Below are 22,434 nucleotides of genomic sequence, written 5' to 3'. Positions count from 1 at the left end.
GGGCGCCCGCTCCGCGGGAAACAGAGCCGCCGCCCGCCGGTTCCCTGGCGGCGGGGCGGCCTCCGGAGGCGGTGGAGGTCCGGGTGACCGGCGGTTCGGGGTCGCACTGCTCGGAGGAGCGCGCAGTCACCGCGGAACACGCCTCCCGGAGAAGGGAGGGAGCCGGAGGTTCCCCGGCCCGTGCCTCGCGGGAGGAGGCGGGGAACGCATCTGCGCGAGCTCTTCTTTCCGGGGGGAAGCGGCGGGAGCCGGACGCGGGTCAGCGGCGCGGAAGCGGCCATGGAGCGGCGGGAGCAGGCGGTGGTGCCGGTGGCGCGGCTGGCCGGCGTCACGCGGGAGCGGTTCCTGCGAGACATCTACCCGCGGGTACGGCCCTGCTTCCCTCGGCCCGGCCCGGCCCGGCGCGGCCGAGCGGCCCGGAGCCTCTCCGCAGCCGCGCGGGGGAGGGCGGGGTTCGGCGGCGGCGGGCCCGGGGCAGCTGGCTGACCGGGCTTGGCGCAGGCTGGGTGTTGGGAGCGGGGCCCCGCTGGAGCGGGCTGGGACCTCACAAAGTTTCGCGTGAGGCCGCCTCAGCTGGCAAGGCCGGTGCTGGCCAGCCGCGGGTGTGGGTTTGAGGGAGTCCCTGAGAGGTATCGTGACCCGTGGCACTGAACGTGAGCTTAGCAGCAGGGCGCTTCTACAGGCAGATCCCTTCTCTGACGGCTCATCTCTCTGTGAGTCCGTTTGGACAGTGGTTAAAAAAAGTGCGATTGCTGGTTTTGTTGCTGTGTCATCACTGATCCCTTTTTTCTCCGAGGTCCCGATTCAAAACAAAAGTGTCTTTCTACTAATTTTTTGTGTGTGTGCTGGATCAAACCTGTTCGAGGTTGTCAGCATCAAGGAGCCTTAATACAGATGGAAAGCGCTTCTTTCATGAGAACATGTAGCACCACCACAGCTCACAGTGTACACCTTAACTGTAGGGTCTTTTGTTTGTTTTCTGCTAAGCTCTAGCTAGAATGACTAGAGCTATTCCTTAGTCTGGCTAGATTCCTCAATGGCCCCAGCCCAAAGTGTGTGTTAAAATTGTCTTTGCCTCTCCATATCCTTCCTTATCCTGCTAGGAAAGAGGATATAGTAAATAGAGAAGCAGTCTCATGATTTACTGCATTTTGTTTCAACATTCACTTTGTTCATTTGTGAACAGATCAGTTGCGACTTTGTGTAGCAGGTCCTGGTATTCAGCTGACTTGTTTGTGTGTACTTTGTTTGAAAAACTAATTCTGATTATTTTCCACTGGATCCTATGATCATTTCACCATTGAAATTTTTTTTGTTCCTCAGAGAAAGCCAGTAGTGCTGAAAGGAATGGAACTGGGCACTTGCACAACCAAATGGACAGTAGATTACTTGAGCCAAGCCGAAGGATGTAAAGAAGTAAAGATTCATGTTTCTGCGGTGCCACAGATGGATTTCCTCAGTAAGAACTTTGTGTATAGGTACTTCATTCCAAGGCCTCTTGTATTTTAAAGGCATGTGCTTGTGCTTGTAACTTTCAGACATACAGTGCATCTGTTTGAAGCTGAGGATGAATATGAAGATACTTTGTGAAAACTTTAAATTACCTATCGAAGTGCTGTCCTTGATTTCCCCCTCTTCATTCCACAAGTATCTCAACACCCTGAATAAATAGTACAAGGGTGAGAGGAGGGGCCAAACAGGGCCTTAAAAGTGATAGCATGAAGAAGAGTTATAAAGGTACTTTGACACAGCACTATTGTAGGAAATTTGAGCCTGGCATTTGCTGGTGTTAATTAAAAAAGCCAAACCAAAAAACCCCTTGATGCTAGGTGATATGCTATTTTGTCTTAATTATGTGGTGCGTTTTCAACGTTACTGAATAGTGCTAGTTTCTGACTCACCATGTGTTTGAACCTCTTTGAATGCTGGCACGTAGCAGGCATGCTATTCCACTCTAGGAAGGATGTTACTAATTAAAACAAAGCTCCTTTCAAAGTTAGCATGTGCAGTTCTCAGAATGTTCAAACTACTGGATACCACATGTTTCAGCAGCTCTTTGATCTTGATGAGGGTCACATTAACTCTCGATCTCCTCTGAAGTTCCTCTCGTGTAGCTGCCAAAACATTTCTTCAGAGTTTGTCTAATCTCAGTCATTGTGTTGCTCTTTGAGGGTAAATGCCTTTATTTCAGTTGTCATTTGTTTTCCTTAAGTGGGAACAAGATGTGTTCAGTCTGTTAAACTTTTAAGAAGGCAGAAGCATGTGCTGTAAGTGTAAACAAGCTACAAGTCTCTATGAGTGGAACCTGTTGTTCAGGGGAAAGATCACCTTATAATCATGCTGTATTCTGCTCACTGCATAATGAAGTTTTGAATCTTTGAAATTAGGTTGTACTTGAATGACTGCCTTATCTCCATATTTCCTTTTCCCCGCTCTATTTTGTTTCTTATTATAATATCTGTTACTGTGAGCTCACATGCAGTTGATCCGACGGGCTAGTTTTAGCAGGTTTGTGGACAGCCATATGGAGGTGCTCTGATGGTGCTTCGTTATAGCAGGTGTTAGGACTTTCACTTATTTCACTTGAAATTCAGGTAGCTTTGACCCTTGCCACAGCAAGCGTCTCATTCTAATATGAAGGGAGAGTAAGTAGAACTAAAAGAATAGAAACACTGAGGATTTAACATGCAGTGCCGTGATTTTAAACTGATGCACGTGAGTAGTACTGCAGTCCTGTTGTAAGTTGCATGCTCCTACCCTGTCTTTGTGTTGGTTCTGGAACTCATTCAGCCACGTTGTGATGTGCTGCAGAAATCTGAATGTTTTTCTGCTGGTTTAGCTTTGCTAGCAGGTTCACCACGAGGTCAGATGAGTGCCAGTGCTAGAGTAAGGGAGGAGATGGGATGATTAGGGTAGACAGCAAGGGCAGAGCTGTGGCAGTGCCGGCGTGCATCCGTTCAAGGTGTCGTGGAGCTGTGCTCTCACTTTCTTCAGCAGCGAATGTAAATGGGCATGATATAACAGTTCAGCTGAAGGCAGAGGGTTGGTTTTTGTTTGTTTTTTCCATTGACTTCAGTGGTTGTTGTGTTTGACTGTTACAAACAAGCTTAAATGTTTAGAGAAGTGGTCTAAGTACTGTCAGATGCAGGTCATGTTCTGGTAGAAGGGATAACAGGATCACAAAAAATTTCACTTGAGGATAGTTTCTTCTTAACTGTGGGTACTTGGTGGTTGCTCTGAAATTTGATGTTTACATGCAATATATTCTTTATCCAGTGACAATGTGAGATGGTGAGTTGAACTAACATAACATTGAATTGATAACATAATATTAATAACAATGAATACATGTCCTATTACTACTTGTGCTTGGTTTGCCATTCCGCTATCAACTGATGCCAAAATGTGTAATCCGTATGAAAAGCTCCCATTATTTAAATAAATATGTAGCACTTTTACTGACTTCAGAGGGACAGGCTCTAATTCTCAGTGATTCTTTCTGAATATTCTGAAGGTGTGTTTAATAAATTCAAGGAAAACTGTAAAGAAACACTTGAAAATACCAAGATTCCTGTGTTTTGCTCAGCTGAGGTAGCACATATTTTAAAAAAATCAGATAACGGAAATAAATTTTATAGATCTACAAATGAAGATAGGTGTCTGTGTTCATGCACACATTCATAGCAGAAGATGCATACATATATATATATCACCTGCAGTAGTTTTCTTCATGCTGACCTCTTCTGCAAATTTATAAAAATGTACAGTAAACAAGCCTAAAAATGACACACTGTTAGAGACATAGTCTAAGGAAGTATTGTCAGGTGTTGGTCACAGTTTGAGTCTAATTTGACTGTGAAGAAATTTCTTGCACTGTCACTCAAACCATTCAGACCTCTTAAGCTCAAGGGGGGAGCTTACTGAAGTGTGTAAGTAGCTGATGGAGGGAGAAAAGAAGATGGAGCCGTATTCTTCTCAGTGGATCATGGTGACAGGACAAGAGGCAATGGGCACCAGTTGAAATACAGGAAATTCTGTTGAACTATAAAAAAAAAAAAACACCCCTCTGTTACAGTGAGGGTGGTCAAACAATGGAACAGGTTGCCCAGAGAGGTTATGGAGTCTGTATCCTTGCAGATAAGCAAAACCCAACTGGACGCTGTCCTGCGCAACCTGCTGCAGTTGACCCTGCTCTTGGCAAGGGGGCTGAACTGGAGGATCTCCAGAGGTGCCTTCCAGCCTCAGCAATAACATGATTCTGTTTGGGTCTACACTGGGACAATTTACTAAAGCAGAGAGGTTTGTAAGTGTAGGATTTCTGTCTCGATAGAACTCTTCAAACATCCACTGCAAACACTGATTAGTCACCATGTTAAAAAAAAAAAAAGCAGCATATTGCATCTATGGTAAGAGAGCTTATGATTTTAAACCTGGCATTTAGACCATCTGTTGTTACATTTATTCATTCTATAAATTTAAATATTTCTATTTCAGAACTCTGCCTTTTGATGTATTTGTACGAAGAGCAGCTGAAGTCAAACACAAGGAATACTTTGTTTCTGAGGTAATTTTCTTAGTGACACAGTTACTTGTATCAGTTATTTGCTAGTATATGGAAGGGAAAACGATGGTTTGTAATTTGAAGTCTTACTCCAGTAAAGCACTTGATCTTAGATTTAACTGTTTTGTGTGGCTTGAAGCCAAGGGAAAAAATGTGGGGAGAAGATAATTTTTCTCGGAAATTGCTTTCTGTGTGTACCATGTGGTTAATTTCAGTTGTCCTGTTTCTGTTAACAAAAACTGCTTACATGAGAAAGAATTCCAGCATAAAATTGAGAAATCAAACCTTGCTTTAGAATAATAACTATCATTTAGGTGTTTTGCAAGAAAATGTCATGAAGGTACTTTAGAGTTTGATTACATCTGCTATCAAAATACAAATACAGATTTATTGTAACATAATTGTGAGTAGCAAATGTGTCGCTATCTTTATGTAACAGTATTCAAACTAGGGATTTTTCAGATAACTGTGATTAGGAAGCAAACAGTTTGGAATGCAGACATGGTTTTCACCTTTTATGCTACATAGAATGCTCTAAGTTTTGAAGCCAATTGAAATAGCTTCCTGCATCAGTGTTCTGAAGAACTTAAATTATAATCTGCATTTGCTTTGAATCCATTCAGTACCAGCAGTGCTGAAGCAGCTGACAACTCTCCCCCTACTTCACTCTTCTACTCTCAGTTAATTAACGTATTTTTCCTGGTTCTTGAGATGAACAGCAGGGAGCAGTAGAGTAAAGGCAGTGTAACAAAGTAGCTGGATTTGTAAATGCCATTTATTTGTACCATGTTTTAATGAAGCCCTGCATTAGATTAATGAGAAAATTCAGGCTTTTTGTTTAAGTGTGTTGGTACTCCGTATTTAAAAAACCAAACAACTCTCTTTTTGTATTCTCTTCAGGATGAAAAGTACTATTTGCGATCAGTGGGTGAAGATGCTAGGAAGGTGAGTTACTTGAGATTACAGTTCTAATATTGTAAAGTAGCAGTTTAGGAATATTTTCAAAAGCCTGTTGTCATCTGCTGGCTGTGTAGCACAGGTATACAACTTGTTTATGATCAATTGGCCTGTGAATCTGACTGGATTTGGGTCAGAATATTTAAACCCAAGTGTCTAAAATAGTTACTGTTAATACAAGAGTTTAGCTGATCACTGAAGAGTACATTCCTCACCTCTCATTCTTTAGCTTTTGTTGTAAACTAATATGAAGGGATTTCTGATGATGTCTTGCTCTTCGGTGTGATTTCTAGCAGCCATGGTTCAAAGCAGATCTCTGACTGTTCTTATTAATATCGTTGATCAAGTCAACGCTGAAAGGGTGGCCACCAAAAAGCATTGCTATTTTCAGCTGTTCGCCAGTGCTGAAGTTCTAGCCCCATGTTTCATATGATGGGAAATGATAGTGAAGTGCTTCCTTATTTTAGTGTGCATATGTGGTTCCCCAAGAGTTATGTCCTTTTTTTTTTCAGGATGTTGCAGATATCAGAAAGCAGTTTCCTATTTTAGCAGAAGATGTTCAGATTCCAGAGTATTTTGAGAAGGAACAGTTTTTCTCTAGCGTCTTCCGCATCAGCTCAGCTGGATTACAGTTATGGACACATTATGATGTAGGTAATACATGTGTTTAGCATAAAATGTTGCAGATGGCATTACAGAGTTGAGATATTAAGGTGCAAGTCTCTGACAAAGACCTGTTAATGACAAACTTCACATATTTTGAAGTAGTGAAATGAATCACATTCAGTGGTACAGTGGTACATAGATGCATTGTGTGGGCATAATATTTTACTGTTTGTATGTCCCAATTCCATACTTGTAAGATTTAATGATGTTTCTTTTTTTCCCCCCTTTTTTTTTTTTTACTGTTTTGAGTTTCAGTTAAAAATCTGAAACACACTAACTTTCAACATTTTCATCTTCAAGTTGCCTTCATTTTTTTATTCTAATGGCCAGATTGTTGGTAATTGTACAGTGATTTGGGTGGTCTGTTGCTGCAATGTGGTAGATTCCAAATAAGATTGCCTTCTAACATTGTGCAGTGTAATTCTGAATAAATTTATTTATAAGAAAAATAGGTTTTTTGCATTATAATTAGGAAAAATAATCCTTTATCAATAGAAAGTCAGCAAAATGAGGCAGAGGTAACACTGAAAAAGAAATGAAATCCCAAATGTATTTTGTATTATGTTTTGCTGGTTTATATTTCTTAAGTATGGTATGCCTTTGTGTTTTGAGATGGAAGAACTTGATTCCTATTTAAGGAAAAACACAAAGTTGTTGGAAAGCAACACTGTGTTTCTAAATGTACTATTTGTCAAGAATGTGCAGCTAAGGGGATAAAGTAACTCACATTCTTGAGTTTTTTACATTAACTGTATGTGGAAGCTCTTTTAGCTAATTCTTAACATATGAAGGTTTTAATAATTCTCTCTTTTAAGCTGATGATATTTTAGATTAGTTGCAGGCTATGTATTCATTCTTAACTCTTGGCTGACTTCTCTCTTACTGTACTTATTCCAGGTAATGGATAACTTCTTAATCCAAGTAACAGGGAAAAAACGAGTTGTTTTGTATAGTCCTCGAGATGCACCGTATTTATATTTATCAGGTATGCATGTCACATTTATCTAGTTCAGAGTTTGGTCGTTGTAGTTGCCTTTCCAGCTCACAACTGTTGCACTGTAGGAAAAAAATCACTAACAGACAGCTTGATATAAAAGAAGTCATTTGGTCCCATAATTCTGATGCTGTTCGCTTTAGTCAAAACTAATCATTTTAGTGGGGCAGGTTGGGAAATCTGCAAAGGAGCACAGCAGCTTTGCCAGGTGCTGTTTTCAACAGCTGACTGTGTAGGAGTACAGTGCTCTGTCTGGATTCAAAATGGTGTTTTCAACGTCAGGGAAAGTGTCTTTTAGTGTTAGTAAGGTTGCAGTTACAGGAGAAATATAGACAACAGGAGAATATGTCTCTTCAGTAAATAAGGAGTGCCATCAGGTTTGCCTGGTTTTTAGAAGAGTTACAGAAGAATAAACCAGTATTAAAGTTGATTCAAGAATGTGATAATGCTTTGTTACTGTTTGGAAGAGTAGGAACATTTATTCATTACTTCTGAAAACTTTCCTAGGTACTAAATCAGAGGTGCTCGATGTGGATAACCCAGACTTGGAGAAATACCCCCTTTTTGTGAAAGCCAAGCGCTATCAGTGTTTTCTGGAAGCAGGAGATGTGTTATTTATTCCAGGTAAGTAACAAATAGTTCCTGACCATGTTCTGTTTTAAAACAGTTTTGTTTGCAATTTCTCATTTCTAGGGATGGTAAGAGGTTACTAAAGCATTTCTGTCTTATAAGTAGGAGCATCTAAAGACATTGGTAAAACTTGTCTACTTCTTCCAACTGGTATTAATTAGCCTAATAAAAGGTATTATTATATCTACCTACAAATCCTACCTTCCCTCAAGATTATACTGCATGCTTCTGAATTTATGTCTTAATAGATTAGCACTATAAAATCAACTTGTGAAATCTGAAATTACTTCAGTGACCTGAGTTTTCTAATGACAGAATCTGAGTGAAGTACCATTTATGTTCTTCTGTTGCTCTGGCACGTAAGAACAGTGAGGCACATGATTTGATGAGAATTATGGATGGTAGCATTATTGGACCTTCTAGAAATTTATAATCACCTTTGGGGAATGGAAAGACAAGTCCTAATCTTTTTTCTGCACAAGCAGAAAATATAAAGCTGCTTCCTGGGCTGAGATGACAATTCTGGTGATAAGGGAAAGGCATTTGAATTACTCCTATTGAGCTATTCCTACTTATTAATTTTTTATTTTAACTCATCATGAGCTTGTGGCAGATACTTATTCTGTTCCTTTTCATATTACTGGGCAATATATACAGGCCAGTAAACAAGAAGGCAGGAGGTTCTTAGGAAGATTTAAAATATATTCTTAGCCTTGGGCTCGTTACTTAATTTTGAACTTACCATGTGTTTCTTTCCAAAGAAACTTTTGGTTACAGTTAGTGAAAGGTATGACACACTGTTGCTAATGTCATCATATATAATTTCTGTTTTGTTCTATGCAGTACAGATACTAATTTGTCTTTGCCAGTAGGTGTGCTAGTCCAAACTTAAGACACACTCAGCACTCTTAAGTTAACTGGGGAGTATAGGGATTTTTGAGCCCAGAGAATGGTACTAGCTTTGTCAGCCTTCTGGAGTGCATATCACTGAAAATGGAGATGTTCTTTGAGAAATGTGTGTGATTGTTATGGAGAAGGTAGAAACAGCCCCTCTTCCTAACCTGAAAGAAACTTCTTGTTCACTTCTCAGAATAAGCTTTTCTATGTCTTCAGCACATACAAGCAACTAAGCTGCAATAAGCAAGGCATTCAGTCTTTTAGCTTAAATTGAAATAGGGTAAATATACCATATTAAACTTATTTTTTAAATGTACTCGATGAGGCAAAAATGTCTTTGCTTCCTTACCACAGACAAGATGATTCAACTGTAAAGCCTTGTGACTTTACTGTGAAAATATTAGCAACTTACATGGGTGACCTGGCTGACGCTGGTGGTTTACATTAACGCTCGGACAATCTGTGCAAGGTTAGGGACTAAATCTATGAAAATAGATGTCTGCATTCAGAGTAGAGATGAGTGAAGTGAACAAGGAAGATGTCTTATTTTCATCTTACACATGTGTATCATTTGCTTACATTTGAGTATCCCGTTATACTTCAGCAATTGTTACTTCTGTGTGAAGTTATGGATCGACGTAAACATCTTGAAGAATTTCTTAAATTTGGTACAATGTGATATATTCAGGGATGAATATCTATGCATAAACAAAAAATACAGTAGTTGAGGCTTTTCCTCAACTAGATTTAGTTTGGGCAATTCTGACACTTGTTATGAGTCACCTGGAAGTTTCAGACAGTAATTTTCATTTTAGACATTCTTCTTTCTACAGCTTTGTGGTTCCACAATGTAATTTCTGAGGAATTTGGAGTGGCACTGAATGTCTTTTGGAAGCACCTTCCTCCTGAGTCCTATGACAAGAGTGACACTTACGGAAATAAAGATCCCACGGCAGCCTCTAGAGCTATACAGATCTTGGACAGGGCCTTGAAAACACTTGAAGAACTACCTGAGGAATATAGGGATTTTTATGCTCGGAGAATGGTGTTACGCATCCAGGAAAAAGCCTATAGGGATGATTATGGATAAAATAACAATCGCTGAATTGTAATTCAGCAAGCTTCTGCAAAAGTAGAGAATCGTATGTTAATATGGAAACTGTCCATGTGTACAGACTTCACTTTCTGTAAAGCTAATAAAAACTATGTTGATAAACTTTGTTATAGATGAATGTTTATCTTGTAGATTTTTTTTCTTGCTTTTTTCTTCATGTGCAGTGAGTGCACAATCTGCTTGATCTGGAGGGGGTCTTTCTTCTCCAACAACACATACATTTGCAGCATCTGCAATTACAACTTTACTTTTTTGGACTGTTCTACTTAAATTTTTCTGAACAAAAGTTTTGGTATTTGGCCGGGCTGACGGCATGTATGCTTAGAAGTAACTGCACGTCTTCCTGAATGCCACCTTGTTTACTAAAGTTTAGGAAAACCATAGTGGTTTCTGAGGAGGTCCAAGAGACCCATTGATGGTGGTTCTAATGGTCATGGTTTCTTTTTTAGTAATAGCCTGGTAGTAAGTGTGGGGAGTTTCTGCTCCCTTGTGTGGTGAAACTGACAGTGGGCATGGGAAAAAAACAAAGCTAATCATGAAAGATTAAGCTTAGAATTGTGCAGCAGCTTGACCACAAGGTAAATGATTTACCTCTTTCCTAGCTGAACAAGGTAGTGCAGGACTGCCCCAGTGCAGTTGGGCAGTATTGCTGTTTGCAGCTGTGAAACACTTGCAACTCATGTGCCTGCAAAGCCATCCAGCTACAGTCCTAGAATCTGAATTTCGTAGTTCTGGAGTAGATGTAGAATCTATTGGGAGCGGTGTTTGAGAGGCATTACGTTACCATATGAAAGGGGGTTGCATCGCACCTTCTGGGATGATGGAGCCTGTTGCAGAGGCACTGTAGATGGTTACTTTTCAGCAGATTGTGGTGCTTATAAAAGCCTTGTGAAGTAAGATAGGCGTCTTACAGAAAAGATAGATAGGTTGTCATTGTCCCTTTGAAATTCCTCTGATGTTATTACTTGTGCTGTTTGGGGAATGCAGCATTTATTTGACATTTAGGTCAGTCTGTTGCTTCTAGCAGGGTTTTTTGAGAACTCTAACTTCTTGTCAAAAGCTCTTAGACTAAACAGATACGTAGTGTTAAAAAAGTGCTGGAAAAAACTTTCTCCAGAGGAGCAGGGGCTTGCAACACTGCAGATTATTCTTCTAAACCTGTTCCTCTTGGCAGTTCAACACAGTGAAAATAGTCTGCTACCATGTGAATGGGCACCCGGCCATCTGAATGAATAGGCATGAATGGAACCAGCCAAGCGATTCTGATGGGCGTCATTGGATGTTCTGAGGGTAGAATTTAAATTTGGGATCACAAATAGGTCTCCCAAAATTTTTGTTCTAAAACGAACAAGGGTTGCTTGTGCATACTGCTGAGACAGAATCTCTGTGTCTGTTAGGCTGGGGAAGCCTCTTGACTTTGTTAGACTGGTAATGTCGAGGGCCCCATCTGAATTGTTCTGCAGAGATGTACAGAGCGTATTCTTTGTGTGTTAGGACTAAATGGAGAGGTTCAGAGAGCCTGCAGGGCTGGACAAAGCTGTGTTCCAGCATTGTGCCTGCACAGCTATCCGTTAACTCTAACCACTGGCAGTTTCTCAGTATGCTAATACAGAGAAGTACTGTGCTGATCCCTCATTCTGCCATTTCTTGATGCTCCATTCCCAAAAGAGAGGTGCTAGCTTGGTGTTCTCAGGCCCCTCAACACTCAAGTATAAATAAGGAAAGCTTCATGGAGTAGCAGTGAGCGTGTGAGTGACCTGCTTCTGTCTCAGCTTGTGAGAAGTGCCTGCTGTGCTCCGGAGGGAGGGTGCGAGCCATTTGGGGCTCCGGCGGAGAGAAGGAAGTAAAAGGAGGAAAATCCTGTGGGCCAAATGCATTCACTGCTGTGTCACCTAACGGTGATACTAAGATTTTCAATAATACTTGTTTCATAGTATGCATGTAAAAAGCATACATAAGATCTGTCAAGCCACAAGTATTCAGAATGCCATTTTGAATATTTTTCAATCCCCATTTTTATTTTGTAAGGGAGGCTATTAAGCTATTAATCTAAACACCTTAGGCCAAACACAACCCTCAGTTGCAGTTATTAGTGCTGAGGTAGCCCAGCAGGAAAGCTGCAATAATTCACTTGTTTAGGCTAGCGTGAAGTCTGGATTGGAAAGTGTGTATCTGGCTGGGAAGAGAGGGTCATGCTGAATTAAATGTGAGCCAAGTGCTAGAGCAAGTGCAGCCATTTCCTTTTCGCACTGCCAACTTTAAAATGAAGCCTTTATTTTATTTTCAGATGTCAGCAAATTAGGTTATCTCACCCTGGTCATCTGGTGGATAACCCAACCCTGCTCATGCTTCTCTTCTGGTGTTCTACGAGAAATCTCTGCAATGACAGCGGGTTGGTTTTTTCCCCTCCCCGTGACCGCTTCAGTTTTCACTTCTCTGTCAGTAAACCCCACCAGATGTTATGTAAGTGCATATTAGAAAGATCAACAAAAACTATTCTATGTAGATCAGTGGGAAGACCAGCACAGTAATTGTTCTGTCAGTGCCACCCTTTTTTCACTTTGAACCAGTTTCTTCAATTTCTTATTAAATAACATCTATAAAACAATTGTTCTGAAATGCTATAAAAGAAGAAACCAAGCAGTTTAAAAACGGATTTTCTTAATTTAAGCATAATGTGACTAGTGATAAAAATCTTGAAGTTACTGTGTTTAAAAAAAAATAAAAAAATAAAAAAAATTGGTGCTTTCTAACCACTGTGCTACATGGTGTGAAACAGGCAATGAAGTGATGAATGAATGGTGAAAGCATTAAAGGAACAACTTCCAGCTAACATAGTGAGAGAATACATGTAGCCACACTTAAAAATCCATTACTGAAATAACACAAAGAATTAGAGCCACTGGCATTTTGTGGAAGTTTGTCCTTTAGAGACCTGAAGCAAAATGGGATCATGCCACAATAAAACAGATGAAGTTGTGGTAACAGGTATTAGAAAAATAAACACTGACCATCTTAAACATTCAAAACAGCTATGTCAAACAGTGTATTCAACAGAGGAGTCAGGTGATGCAGACTGCCCAAGACTGAAAGATGAGTTAAAATACTTAAATATAGACAATATCTGAAATCAGCAGTTTAAACTTGGCCTACCCCAAACTTTGGATTACTTTAAAAATTTGGTGACTGAGCCTTTTAAAATGTAAGGTCATTGCAAATCAACACCTGGAAAGAATTATTTATTCTTGGTCATATGAAATATAAAGGAGGACAAACAATTTTAAAAGATAAATGTTTTATACATTTTTCTTAATGTGGTTGCTGTGGAAAGAATGAAATGAAAAAACTGATGTCAAAATATTCTCATCAAGCTATTAAACAGGTCACTAAAAATCTGCCTATCATGTAAGTGCTGAAGATCTGATGTACGTGTTTCTCTCCAGGAGCTACACAGGGTCTAGGTTCTTAATACAAGTGTCCAGTAAATGCCTAATGTGAAAGGGTTTGACTTGATCATGAAGGATCAGAAATATATTTGCAATCCTTTTTAAATATGCAGGATGAAACTATTTGCCTCATTCATGCTGTTAGACCCACAACAGGACTGCTCAACTTGACTATGATGAAGATGGTTTTACCGTAGTAGAGGTTATTTGACATATGGTGTTATCCCAATATGCATTACTTCATAGCTTCAAAAAAATTCCTGTACAGACTTGGTTCTTCTTTCCTCTGGCCACAATGTATCTTCCCAAACCTGAGACATTTAGATGTTTTCATGCAGACGACACAGGTGCTGAAGATACACGTTCTGAGACAGTAACTTTTGCAAGGGATTCTCTATAAGTTATTATCGCTCAATAATGAGATTCCAGTGTTACTAGAAGGACAGATGAAATTTTAAATTTTTTTTGGACAGTTATCTATGTTTGCAGTAAAGTCGCATGTTAAGATTTCCTATTTTGGTTTGGCTCAGACTGTACGAGTGGGATAGATTCTGAGCTCCGTATGTGGTAATTCCTGAGAGCAACGATCTCTTTAAGTGGCAATTCCTAAGAGCAACAAGAGCAGATTACTTCCTTTCCAACTGTTGAGATCTGCTCCTAGTCAACATTTTTAAGAGTGGATTGAAAACATTAAAAGAACTGCTCAACCGTGTAAAACGCGCAGCTCCACGTGTGATGCGATGTTTGTACAAAAATGCTCAGAAGCTATTGCTTGCAATAATGATGCAGATCGCAGTAACGGACAATTTTTGCTGTGAAAACATTTGTACTTCAGCTGTCAAGTAGTACATGAATTGCTTAAAACTTCCATCACGCAAAACCAATGCATTTCTCATGATGGGGAATGAGAAATAAGAGCTATGCAGACAGCTGTGAGGGATGCAATAGCTCTACCTGACACCCAGGCTTAGGTGTATTGCTCAGAGGGTAAACTCTGGTGTGGGAGATGTGAAGAGCCTTGTTTTGCACTTCAGCACTGGGATGTCTCTTGACTGTTTTGTGTGTCTTGCAGCAGTGTTTTCTTTAGAAACAACTCAGCTCTGAAGTGCCAAGTTTAACAAAGGAAACTAACAATCGTGACTGGAAGTACTCTCTGAAAGCTTACTAAAAGAAGGAAAATTTATTCTGAACCTTCAAGTAATTGCATTTTGCTCCCTTTCAAGTACAAGAGATGTTTATACACATGAAGAAAAAACAGATAAGAATATATTTTTCTCTTTTGTTCTACCGGGTGCTTTTCTGGTCGTTTGCTTAAGTAGAATTCATCACTTGGTTCACTTGCAAACATGTAAAGAAGCCCTAATGTCAGGAAATGACGACAAAGCCGTCACTACTTTATAACCCCCACTACACTATATGCAAAATTACTGCCTGAATCAGCTTTTCATGGTTTCCACAGTGATGCGGAACAGCTAATCCTGTGCAAGTGATTTTTGTCAGCGGGAGGACTGAAGTATGCTGTTAATACTGATAGAATGAACTTAGTCAGGAACAGTATGTTTGCCATTGGGAGAAGCAGTGCCTGTTTCTGCCACATAGGTGTTCTACCATCGTGGGCTACTTGCTCAAGGACTTCATGTTAGTTTATTCGAGTTAGAAAACAGTCACCTTGCATCTGAACAGAGAGAGTTAAGAGATCAGTAAGACCAACAGAAAGCCAGTCTTGGTCTTAGGGTCTCCATCAGCAATATTTACAGGTGTCTAAATTTTCATCAGGTTATGAGCATCAGAAGTAAACTTTTTTTTTCCTTTCATCTACCATCCTTAAAAAAAAAAAGCAAATGAGATTTCAATATAAGATTAAAAAGATTTTGAAGAAGTAACTCCAAAGGTGATTTGAGGAGGCTGTCTCTTGTGGATTGCAGCCTGAGACATCCACCTTTGCTTTTGTATCACACAGGGACACCAGAGACACAATTCGTGTTTGTGGATTCTGCTAGGCAGTGACCTAACACTCTGGCTCACAACAGAGCACACACATTCCAAAATTTTTACTGTTCTTTAACTTCTCTCTTGTATTAACAACTCACAAGACCCCATGTAATTTAAAACAAGTATTCAAGGTAAATGGATGGGTATACTTTAACCTCCATGCTGCAACTTTCAGACAACAAATACTGTCTACCTGCAGAGATGGTGAAGTAACTGTTGCTTAGGAAGGACAGCATTGTAAAAAGCACCATAAGAGGGAGGAAAAAACAGGTGATGTTGTCTTTCTGCAAATAGCTCAAAAAGAACCTGTTGGGAAAACTTGAGCACATGATCATGCACAATCCCTTTTATCTGTGAATATCCACAGTTGTAACATCCTAACTCCTGAACTGACTTTGGAGTCTTATTTAAAATAATTCCTATGACTATTTAAATACATAGCACTCCTGTTAGTTACCTCTGTCAGCAATAACGTTAATTTATGAAGACAGAACAGCTCACCATAAAGTGATTGTGCTACTGTAGGGGAGGCAGCAGGATGTTATCAATGTGACGACAGAAAAGATTGCTCCTTCAGCAACATGTTAAGACTTGGACCCTTAATCACCTTTCAAAATTAGGGGCCGATACTGATTTATGCACTAACATTTACAGAGATGCGATTAAATTAGTCCTATATAGGAAGAAGGTTACCAAAGTTTCTAGTATTTAAGATGCACACAAAATCATTCAACTCATAGAATCTGGACAATTTCAGAGCATCAAGCCCTGTTTCAAAGGAATTTAACAGGCACAGCTTAAAACATTTTAGCATTTCTCAAAATCTGAAGAACGTCTTGTCTATTGTACAAGCAACAACCATGTAATATAAAGAATACCAGGTATTACCTACTAGGTTGTACTAAGGACTGTGTAATGTTGCTCACTCCATTCAAAACCAGAAATGTCTTGAACTAAACCACTAAGTAAGCATGAGAATCACTTCACTTCAGGCATTTACATCTAAGCTTATTAAAAACTGCCTTTACAGTTAATGTCGAAAACCAGGCATATACAAACTATAGCCCAATTCATCCTAACATAGAAATGTTCACACCCTTGGGTTCTTCATGCCAGCTTTCCCATGTATGCGAGATGCCAGTAAGCTGTTTTAGAATTACAGATGCTGACTACACACAAATACAAAACCTGCTTTGAAGAAATGTTATCAAATAAATCTGATTTTTTTAAACTTGGTCTCCACAAACACCTGATAAAGCTTAATCCACAAAACTTAACTGCACATTCCTTGTTTAATGGTTTTACATTCACACCAAAGCGGTTTCACCCATTAGAAATAGTTTATTTTCTACATTGCAAAATTTATTTTTAGCATGCATTGTAGTGAATGACAGAGGCACATTCCAACAGAGTACTACAACTGTGTAGAGAATAAAAAGCAACCAGTTTTCCCTCCACACCATGAAGTCTCAAAACAAGATTAGTTTTACAACAAAGTGCCTATTCTTCAAATTAATACAGCAACACTACTTTATTTAACAGTTATTGTAAGCAGCCTCCATCAAAAAGGTTAATATTATTTTCATAGGACAGCCATCCAGAAACTTCTGAAGACAACATCAATATTTTAATAGCTGTTTCCAAAAGCTTGCAACAACCTACTCCTGTTTTGGCTGGCACAGGATTGTTTAGAAATTGTTTAGAAATTGTTCTGTGATCTGCACTATTACTGCATAGGGCAAGTTTAGCATACTCGAGTGAGCCTGGTCAGTTTGAAACTGAAATGAGAGGGAGCAAGATCCAGTGGGGTGTTTTGGGTTTTTTGTTATTTTTTTCAATTTTTTTTTATAAGTGGACAATGAAAGATATTTGAAGCAATTGTAGGCTTTCTATTAAAACCACTTTGTTAGGTGACCTGTATTTCCTTTACAGAAAAAAGTCCTCGCATATGATGCAAGTGTTATCAAAAGGACCAAAAAAGGGAAATAGCCTTCATTGAACACATAAACAAATTGTTATAAGCCCATTAAGAAGGTAATCAATAAATAGGGTTGAACAAAGTCTAGAAGAAAGAGTTTTAGAAAAAAGCTGATGGAACTAGATTTCAGATTCTTTTAAAAAACGTTAGAATTAGTTTCATGTTGCACTATTCTCCATCAGTTAAAATAGATTATTTCCCCTTTTGATCAACTAGGTACATTAGTCTAATTATTATTAGTGATTGATAGAATTCACGTCACATTGTAAGGTGCACACTGTATGCATAATCCTACTACCCTTAATATTTTGAGTATTAAGAAAATTTTCTTAAGAGTTCAACACACTTTTCTCATTCTTCAGTAATCACTAACGTGCACAACCTCTGCAAGAATTGTGAAAATACTGTCTCCAGTGAACTTGTAAGTTTTAATGATGCCAGTAGAAGAAAGATGACCCAGGACTTTCCTTCCACAGTGTAAGAGTCGCGGGAAGCAAGAAGCAGGGGAAGATGTTGCCAAGCCATCAAACACAGGAACAAAGTTGAATAACACAGGAACGAAGTTTTTTTCACAACTGAGCCACATTTTTTTGTGTAATCTTCAAAATGTTTTGCTAACTTGCTTTTGTATTCCTATATTTCCAGTAAATCCAAAACCATTTAAAGCTACTGGTTCACTGTTAATAGCTGCAGTTGTCTTCTGATTAGAGTGATTCTAAGATGTATTTGTAGATAAATGGAAAAAGTTACTTAAAACAGTAGAAAAGTTCCACTAATACCCTCATTTGTCCATCTTTCAGTAATTCTTTCTGAAGAACATTCAGGTTTGGAGCCTGAACTAGATTACATCTTTCGTATCTGATTTGTCCGGCTTTGTATTTAATTAGAAGGGGGGGTTTTCTGTAAGAAAAATTAGGCTCTGAAAATAGATTTTTGGGTGGCTCTAGAAGCAACTACTGCAATACATTTAAAGGAGACAATAGTTCTAAAAACTGAAGCATTTTGAAACAGCTACAGTCAACATAATCTAAAAATTTTTATGCAACTCGTAATACGTTATACACTCATGGCTTGATTTAGATCAACATCAATACAGCAGTTATCAAGAAAAACCTCACCAGTCCAAGGCAGGGATAAAGACACCTCTTGACTTGAAAATACAGATATTACTGCTGGTCCTTATAGAAGTTAGTCAAAGCAATAGCCAGGTATGTTGAAACAGCAATAAGCTACACCCTCATCAACATACTTGGTCACTTAATGTAGCTATGACAAAATTTTCAAGCCCCAGGTGAAATGCCTATTCACTAGCAGACACTACACAATGAATTAATGAAACTTTGTAGTGACAGAAAAGGCAAGGCGCACCTAAGGAAGAAAAATGGATTGGCACTATTATTCCAAAGGTAAATATTTGTGACTTTGTTTCAGTAGGAGAAATGTTACAAAACTGGAAGATTTAATCAACTAATTAAAACAATTTTCACCAAAATACATAACTAAGATTGTTCTAACAATCATCATTTTCCTTAAGCCAAAAAACTAACGTTATGTCTGTTACTGACAAAGACCAAAGTTTTTAGCCCTGGAAGCTACTAAACTGAAGCATCCAGACATTTGAAAGTCTTGAGTACTTCAAACTCCCATTAAAGGCAGTATATGATGTTAGACATCCCATGACTAAAAATGTTGCCAACGGTTTGAGAACAAACGTTCACATTTAACAAAAAACCCAGCTCTTCATAACACTTTTTTTCCAGGAATCAAATGACAACATCTGTTGTAGATACGGGGTCCCAATCCTCCTTTTAAAGCTACTGAAATTTATATATAGTATCTATCAGCAATGCGGGACTGATTTAGTATTCTCTTCAGAAAGCATCTGCTCAAAGTTGTAAATCTAGATGACAATTACAATGTCAAAAATGCTGTTACAGTCAATACACTATTCAGATACACACAGTCTCAGAATACTTCATGAACTCTGAAATGGTTATCTAAGGAGGGAACGTCATCAGCAAAATGCAGTTGATCATTTATTTCCACACCAAATTCTTCAAGTATCTGTACAAATTTCTCATGCTCTCTCCCAATCCATGACCTCATTGTGTCAAACACTTGGTATGGTGTAACATGAGCATGAACTTCAATTCCTGTCTGTGCAAGTTCTTTCAGCACTTCAGGGTAAGTAACCCAAGTATTGCTTCCTCCTGAGTGACCACCATCCAACCAGTAAATTGCTTTTATGTTTTTTAAGAAGGCATCTGTATTCTTGTCTTTTTTAGCTTCTTTCAGCTCATAAAGCAGCTGGTTCAAAACCACACAACCTTTACTGAAGCCAATCAAAGTAAATGACACTGCACCTACAGCAGACGGTATAATGAAGTTCATAGCAGAATTATTAGAGCATTCACAATCTCGCTCTCTTTCTGTGGATGAGCAGCCATTCGTTGTAGGAACAGACTGCGGCTGTGATTTACAAGCAGCTATTTTTGCATCCTTGCTGACACCACGCACACTTTTCTGGGACAGCAGAATATTCTGAGAGAGTCTGAATGCATTAACTAGCAATGCATGGAGATGCTTGAAAGCTCCAAAGTCAGTGCTGTGCTCTGGCGCTCCAAACATGTTGCTTGCCACAAAGTTGTCGTAACAACTGAATTTGTGCAGGTGCATTCGAGAACATTTTACAACCCAAATAAAGCTATTAGGGAACCGGCGAGCAAGTATGGTAGCAACATTTTCAAAACTCCAGTGCTCCCACTGAAAGTTTTCTGGGTGGCAGGACATGATGTCATGATAGTTCTGAAAAATTAAAAAAAAATAGAAAAGATGCATTACTACATTGTGAAAATACTTCATCTCTGTGTAGTGTACTTATAATCATAAGAAAGGACCATAACTAACAGAGAAACATGCATTAGAGGAGCTCGCTTGCTAGGCTTCCAGAACAAGAAACACATTAAAGAAGCTGGTATATTTAGATTTACTTATTCTATTTTAATATTTTTACCACACAATTTAAATACCCTCAGAATTGATACAAGAAAAATAAGCACATGGAGGTATTTATAATTTTTGTTGACATCACTCCAAGAGAAGATTAAAGTATTATTCAACTTAGTATGACACAGAATACATAATTTTACTGTAGTATCTCCATCTGCAGAAATACTGATTATCTTACGACAAACAACAGACTCAAAACTTTGTAATAAGTTTTCTATTTTTTTATACAGAAAAAAAAAATCCCTCTCATTCAGCTGTAGGGAGTCTTTATTCCCCTTGTTCACATCCATATGGGGCATAGCTGGAAAAAAAACAACCCCCAAATAATGAATGATCCTCACTTCTGAATTCACAATGGCAGAGAATACTAATTAGTTTATTTTATTATGGAATGATAAAGCCATACCCAGGAATGGTAATCAAAAAGGTCTTCTTAGGCCATTCCAATCCTTAAACTGAAAATCCACAAAGTTCTGCATCTTTACCTTACAGAAAAGGAAAGCCTTTTCCCAGAACAAAAAGACACCACCCCTACTTTTGAGAGGGGATGACTTCTGAGATTAGCAGCCTGCCCAGAGTACGTAATGTTACAGAGGTCGACCACATGCTTGGGGACAGCACTTCAGAATCTCTCTTTTCAATTTCTTGTCAACTCAGAGCCAACAGCCTCCCCAGGACACGCTGAGGAAGCGCCACGCCTGCGAGATGCCCGCAGGACGGTGCCTGGGGTGCCGGGACACCTGCCCAGAGGCGCGGCGCTCGGCCTGCCGAGGACAACTCGCCACCTTCGGACTGCACCGTCTTCTCTCCAGAGACTCTCCGATACGATTTCAGACGCTGCCGTCGCCGCCAGAGATGTCAGTCTGAGGCAGTGCTGCGGCAGAGGGCTCCCCCTCCGCCGCTGCTCCATTTCAGGTTTCGAGAAGGGCCCGTTCCCGCTACGGTGACCCGACGGCAGCGGGCAGAGCGCGCCCGCCGATGCTTCCCCCGGGGAAGGGCTCCGACCCGCCGCGGCGGCACCCCCGCACTGCCGCCTCCGCCACCCCTCCCTCACCTCCCACAGCCCGCGCGGTCACCGGCTCCCTCCAGCGCCGCTTCCCCGCTCCCACCCGCCATTGCTTATCGCCCTCGGCCGCCCGCAGCTCCCCCCTCGCTGTACCTGCACGTCCCCCGGGAAGTAGACAACGTGATGCTGCGGCGGGGCCGGGCCGCGCGGGGCCGGCGGCAGTAGCAGCAGCAGCTCGTTGGCCCGGTGCGGCTCCGCGCCCGGCACCTCGGGCAGCCGCAGCCACGGCGGGCTCAGCCGCGCTGAGGAGAAGCCCGCGCCGCTGCCGCCGCCGCCCGCAGGCCCCGCGGCGCAGGCGGCCGGCGCCCCGCAGAGGCTCATGCTCCTGCCCAGGCAGAGGGCGGCGGGGCCGACGAGCCCCCGCAGCAGCGAGGCGGCGGCCGGCGGGCAGCGCCTGCTCATGGGAGCGCCGGCCCCGCGGCCCGCGGCTGTCTCCCACCCGGCTGCCCGCCCGCGGCCCGGCCACGCACCGCGCCTGCGCGCCGCCCCCGCCACGCCCCCCCCAGCCTCCGCCTATCGGCACCGCCCGCGGCTCCCTCCAGAGACCCGCGCCAGGGGGCGCCGCACGTGCGCGCCGCGAGGCGGCGGCCGAGCGCGGGGGGCGGGGCAGCGCGCGTCTGACGGCTGCGCGCTGCGGCGGTGACGTCCCCGCAGCCTTTAAAAGGCGGGTGGCGGGAAGCGGGCAGCCGTCGGGCGGCCGTCGCGCGGGCGGCCGGCCGCGCGCTGCCTCAGGTGCGCCTCGGCCTGCGGGGCCCCGGGGCGCTTCTCAAAGCCTCCTCACGCCTTCCTTCACCGCGGTGTCGGGTACCGGCGCTCCCTCGGCTGGGCTCAGGTGCCGGCTTGTTCCCGGGCACCACCAGGCTCTTCTCTCCTCAGGCCGTGTGGTGCTCCAGGTGAGCCTGCGCGGCTGCCGGGCCCTCGGCCCCACCTTGCCTTTGCTAAAACAGGGTTGAGCTGGCAGTGCCCAGCGGGTGTTCTGGGTGTGCTGCCTTAGCCTGAAAATGGTGCTGGGCTGACAAATCCTGAGGTGAGGTAAGTTAGGCCAGTAGGTACCCCTGAGTTTGATAGTGGGGCTCTAGGAAGCCTCCTGCAGTGCAGTAAAAGCCCGGAGTGTGTTGCTGTAG

The 22,434-nt window shown here is 41.4% G+C and overlaps 2 protein-coding genes across 2 annotated transcripts; one reads left to right on the top strand and one right to left on the bottom strand.

Annotated features, from left to right (window-relative positions):
- The first annotated feature begins 253 nt into the window (after positions 1-253).
- TYW5 (tRNA-yW synthesizing protein 5) lies at positions 254-9,921 on the top strand. The gene is made up of 8 exons (XM_068408075.1): positions 254-366; positions 1,324-1,478; positions 4,495-4,564; positions 5,462-5,506; positions 6,031-6,168; positions 7,082-7,169; positions 7,686-7,802; positions 9,539-9,921. Exons 1-8 carry the CDS (start codon positions 280-282, stop codon positions 9,793-9,795), a joined length of 957 nt encoding a protein of 318 aa, XP_068264176.1. The 5' UTR covers positions 254-279; the 3' UTR covers positions 9,796-9,921.
- Positions 9,922-16,578: 6,657 nt separating this feature from the next.
- Positions 16,579-21,712, bottom strand: C9H2orf69 (chromosome 9 C2orf69 homolog). The gene is made up of 2 exons (XM_068407729.1): positions 21,404-21,712; positions 16,579-20,040 (listed from the first exon to the last, which is right to left on the bottom strand). The coding sequence occupies exons 1-2, from the start codon at positions 21,710-21,712 to the stop codon at positions 19,201-19,203; spliced, it is 1,149 nt and encodes a 382-aa protein (XP_068263830.1). The 3' UTR covers positions 16,579-19,200.
- Positions 21,713-22,434: the final 722 nt, after the last annotated feature.

Source organism: Nyctibius grandis, chromosome 9 (assembly GCF_013368605.1).
Source record: "Nyctibius grandis isolate bNycGra1 chromosome 9, bNycGra1.pri, whole genome shotgun sequence".
NCBI lineage: Eukaryota > Metazoa > Chordata > Aves > Nyctibiiformes > Nyctibiidae > Nyctibius > Nyctibius grandis.
Note: the sequence above shows the minus strand (reverse complement) of the source record. Positions and strands in the feature narration are given on the sequence as shown.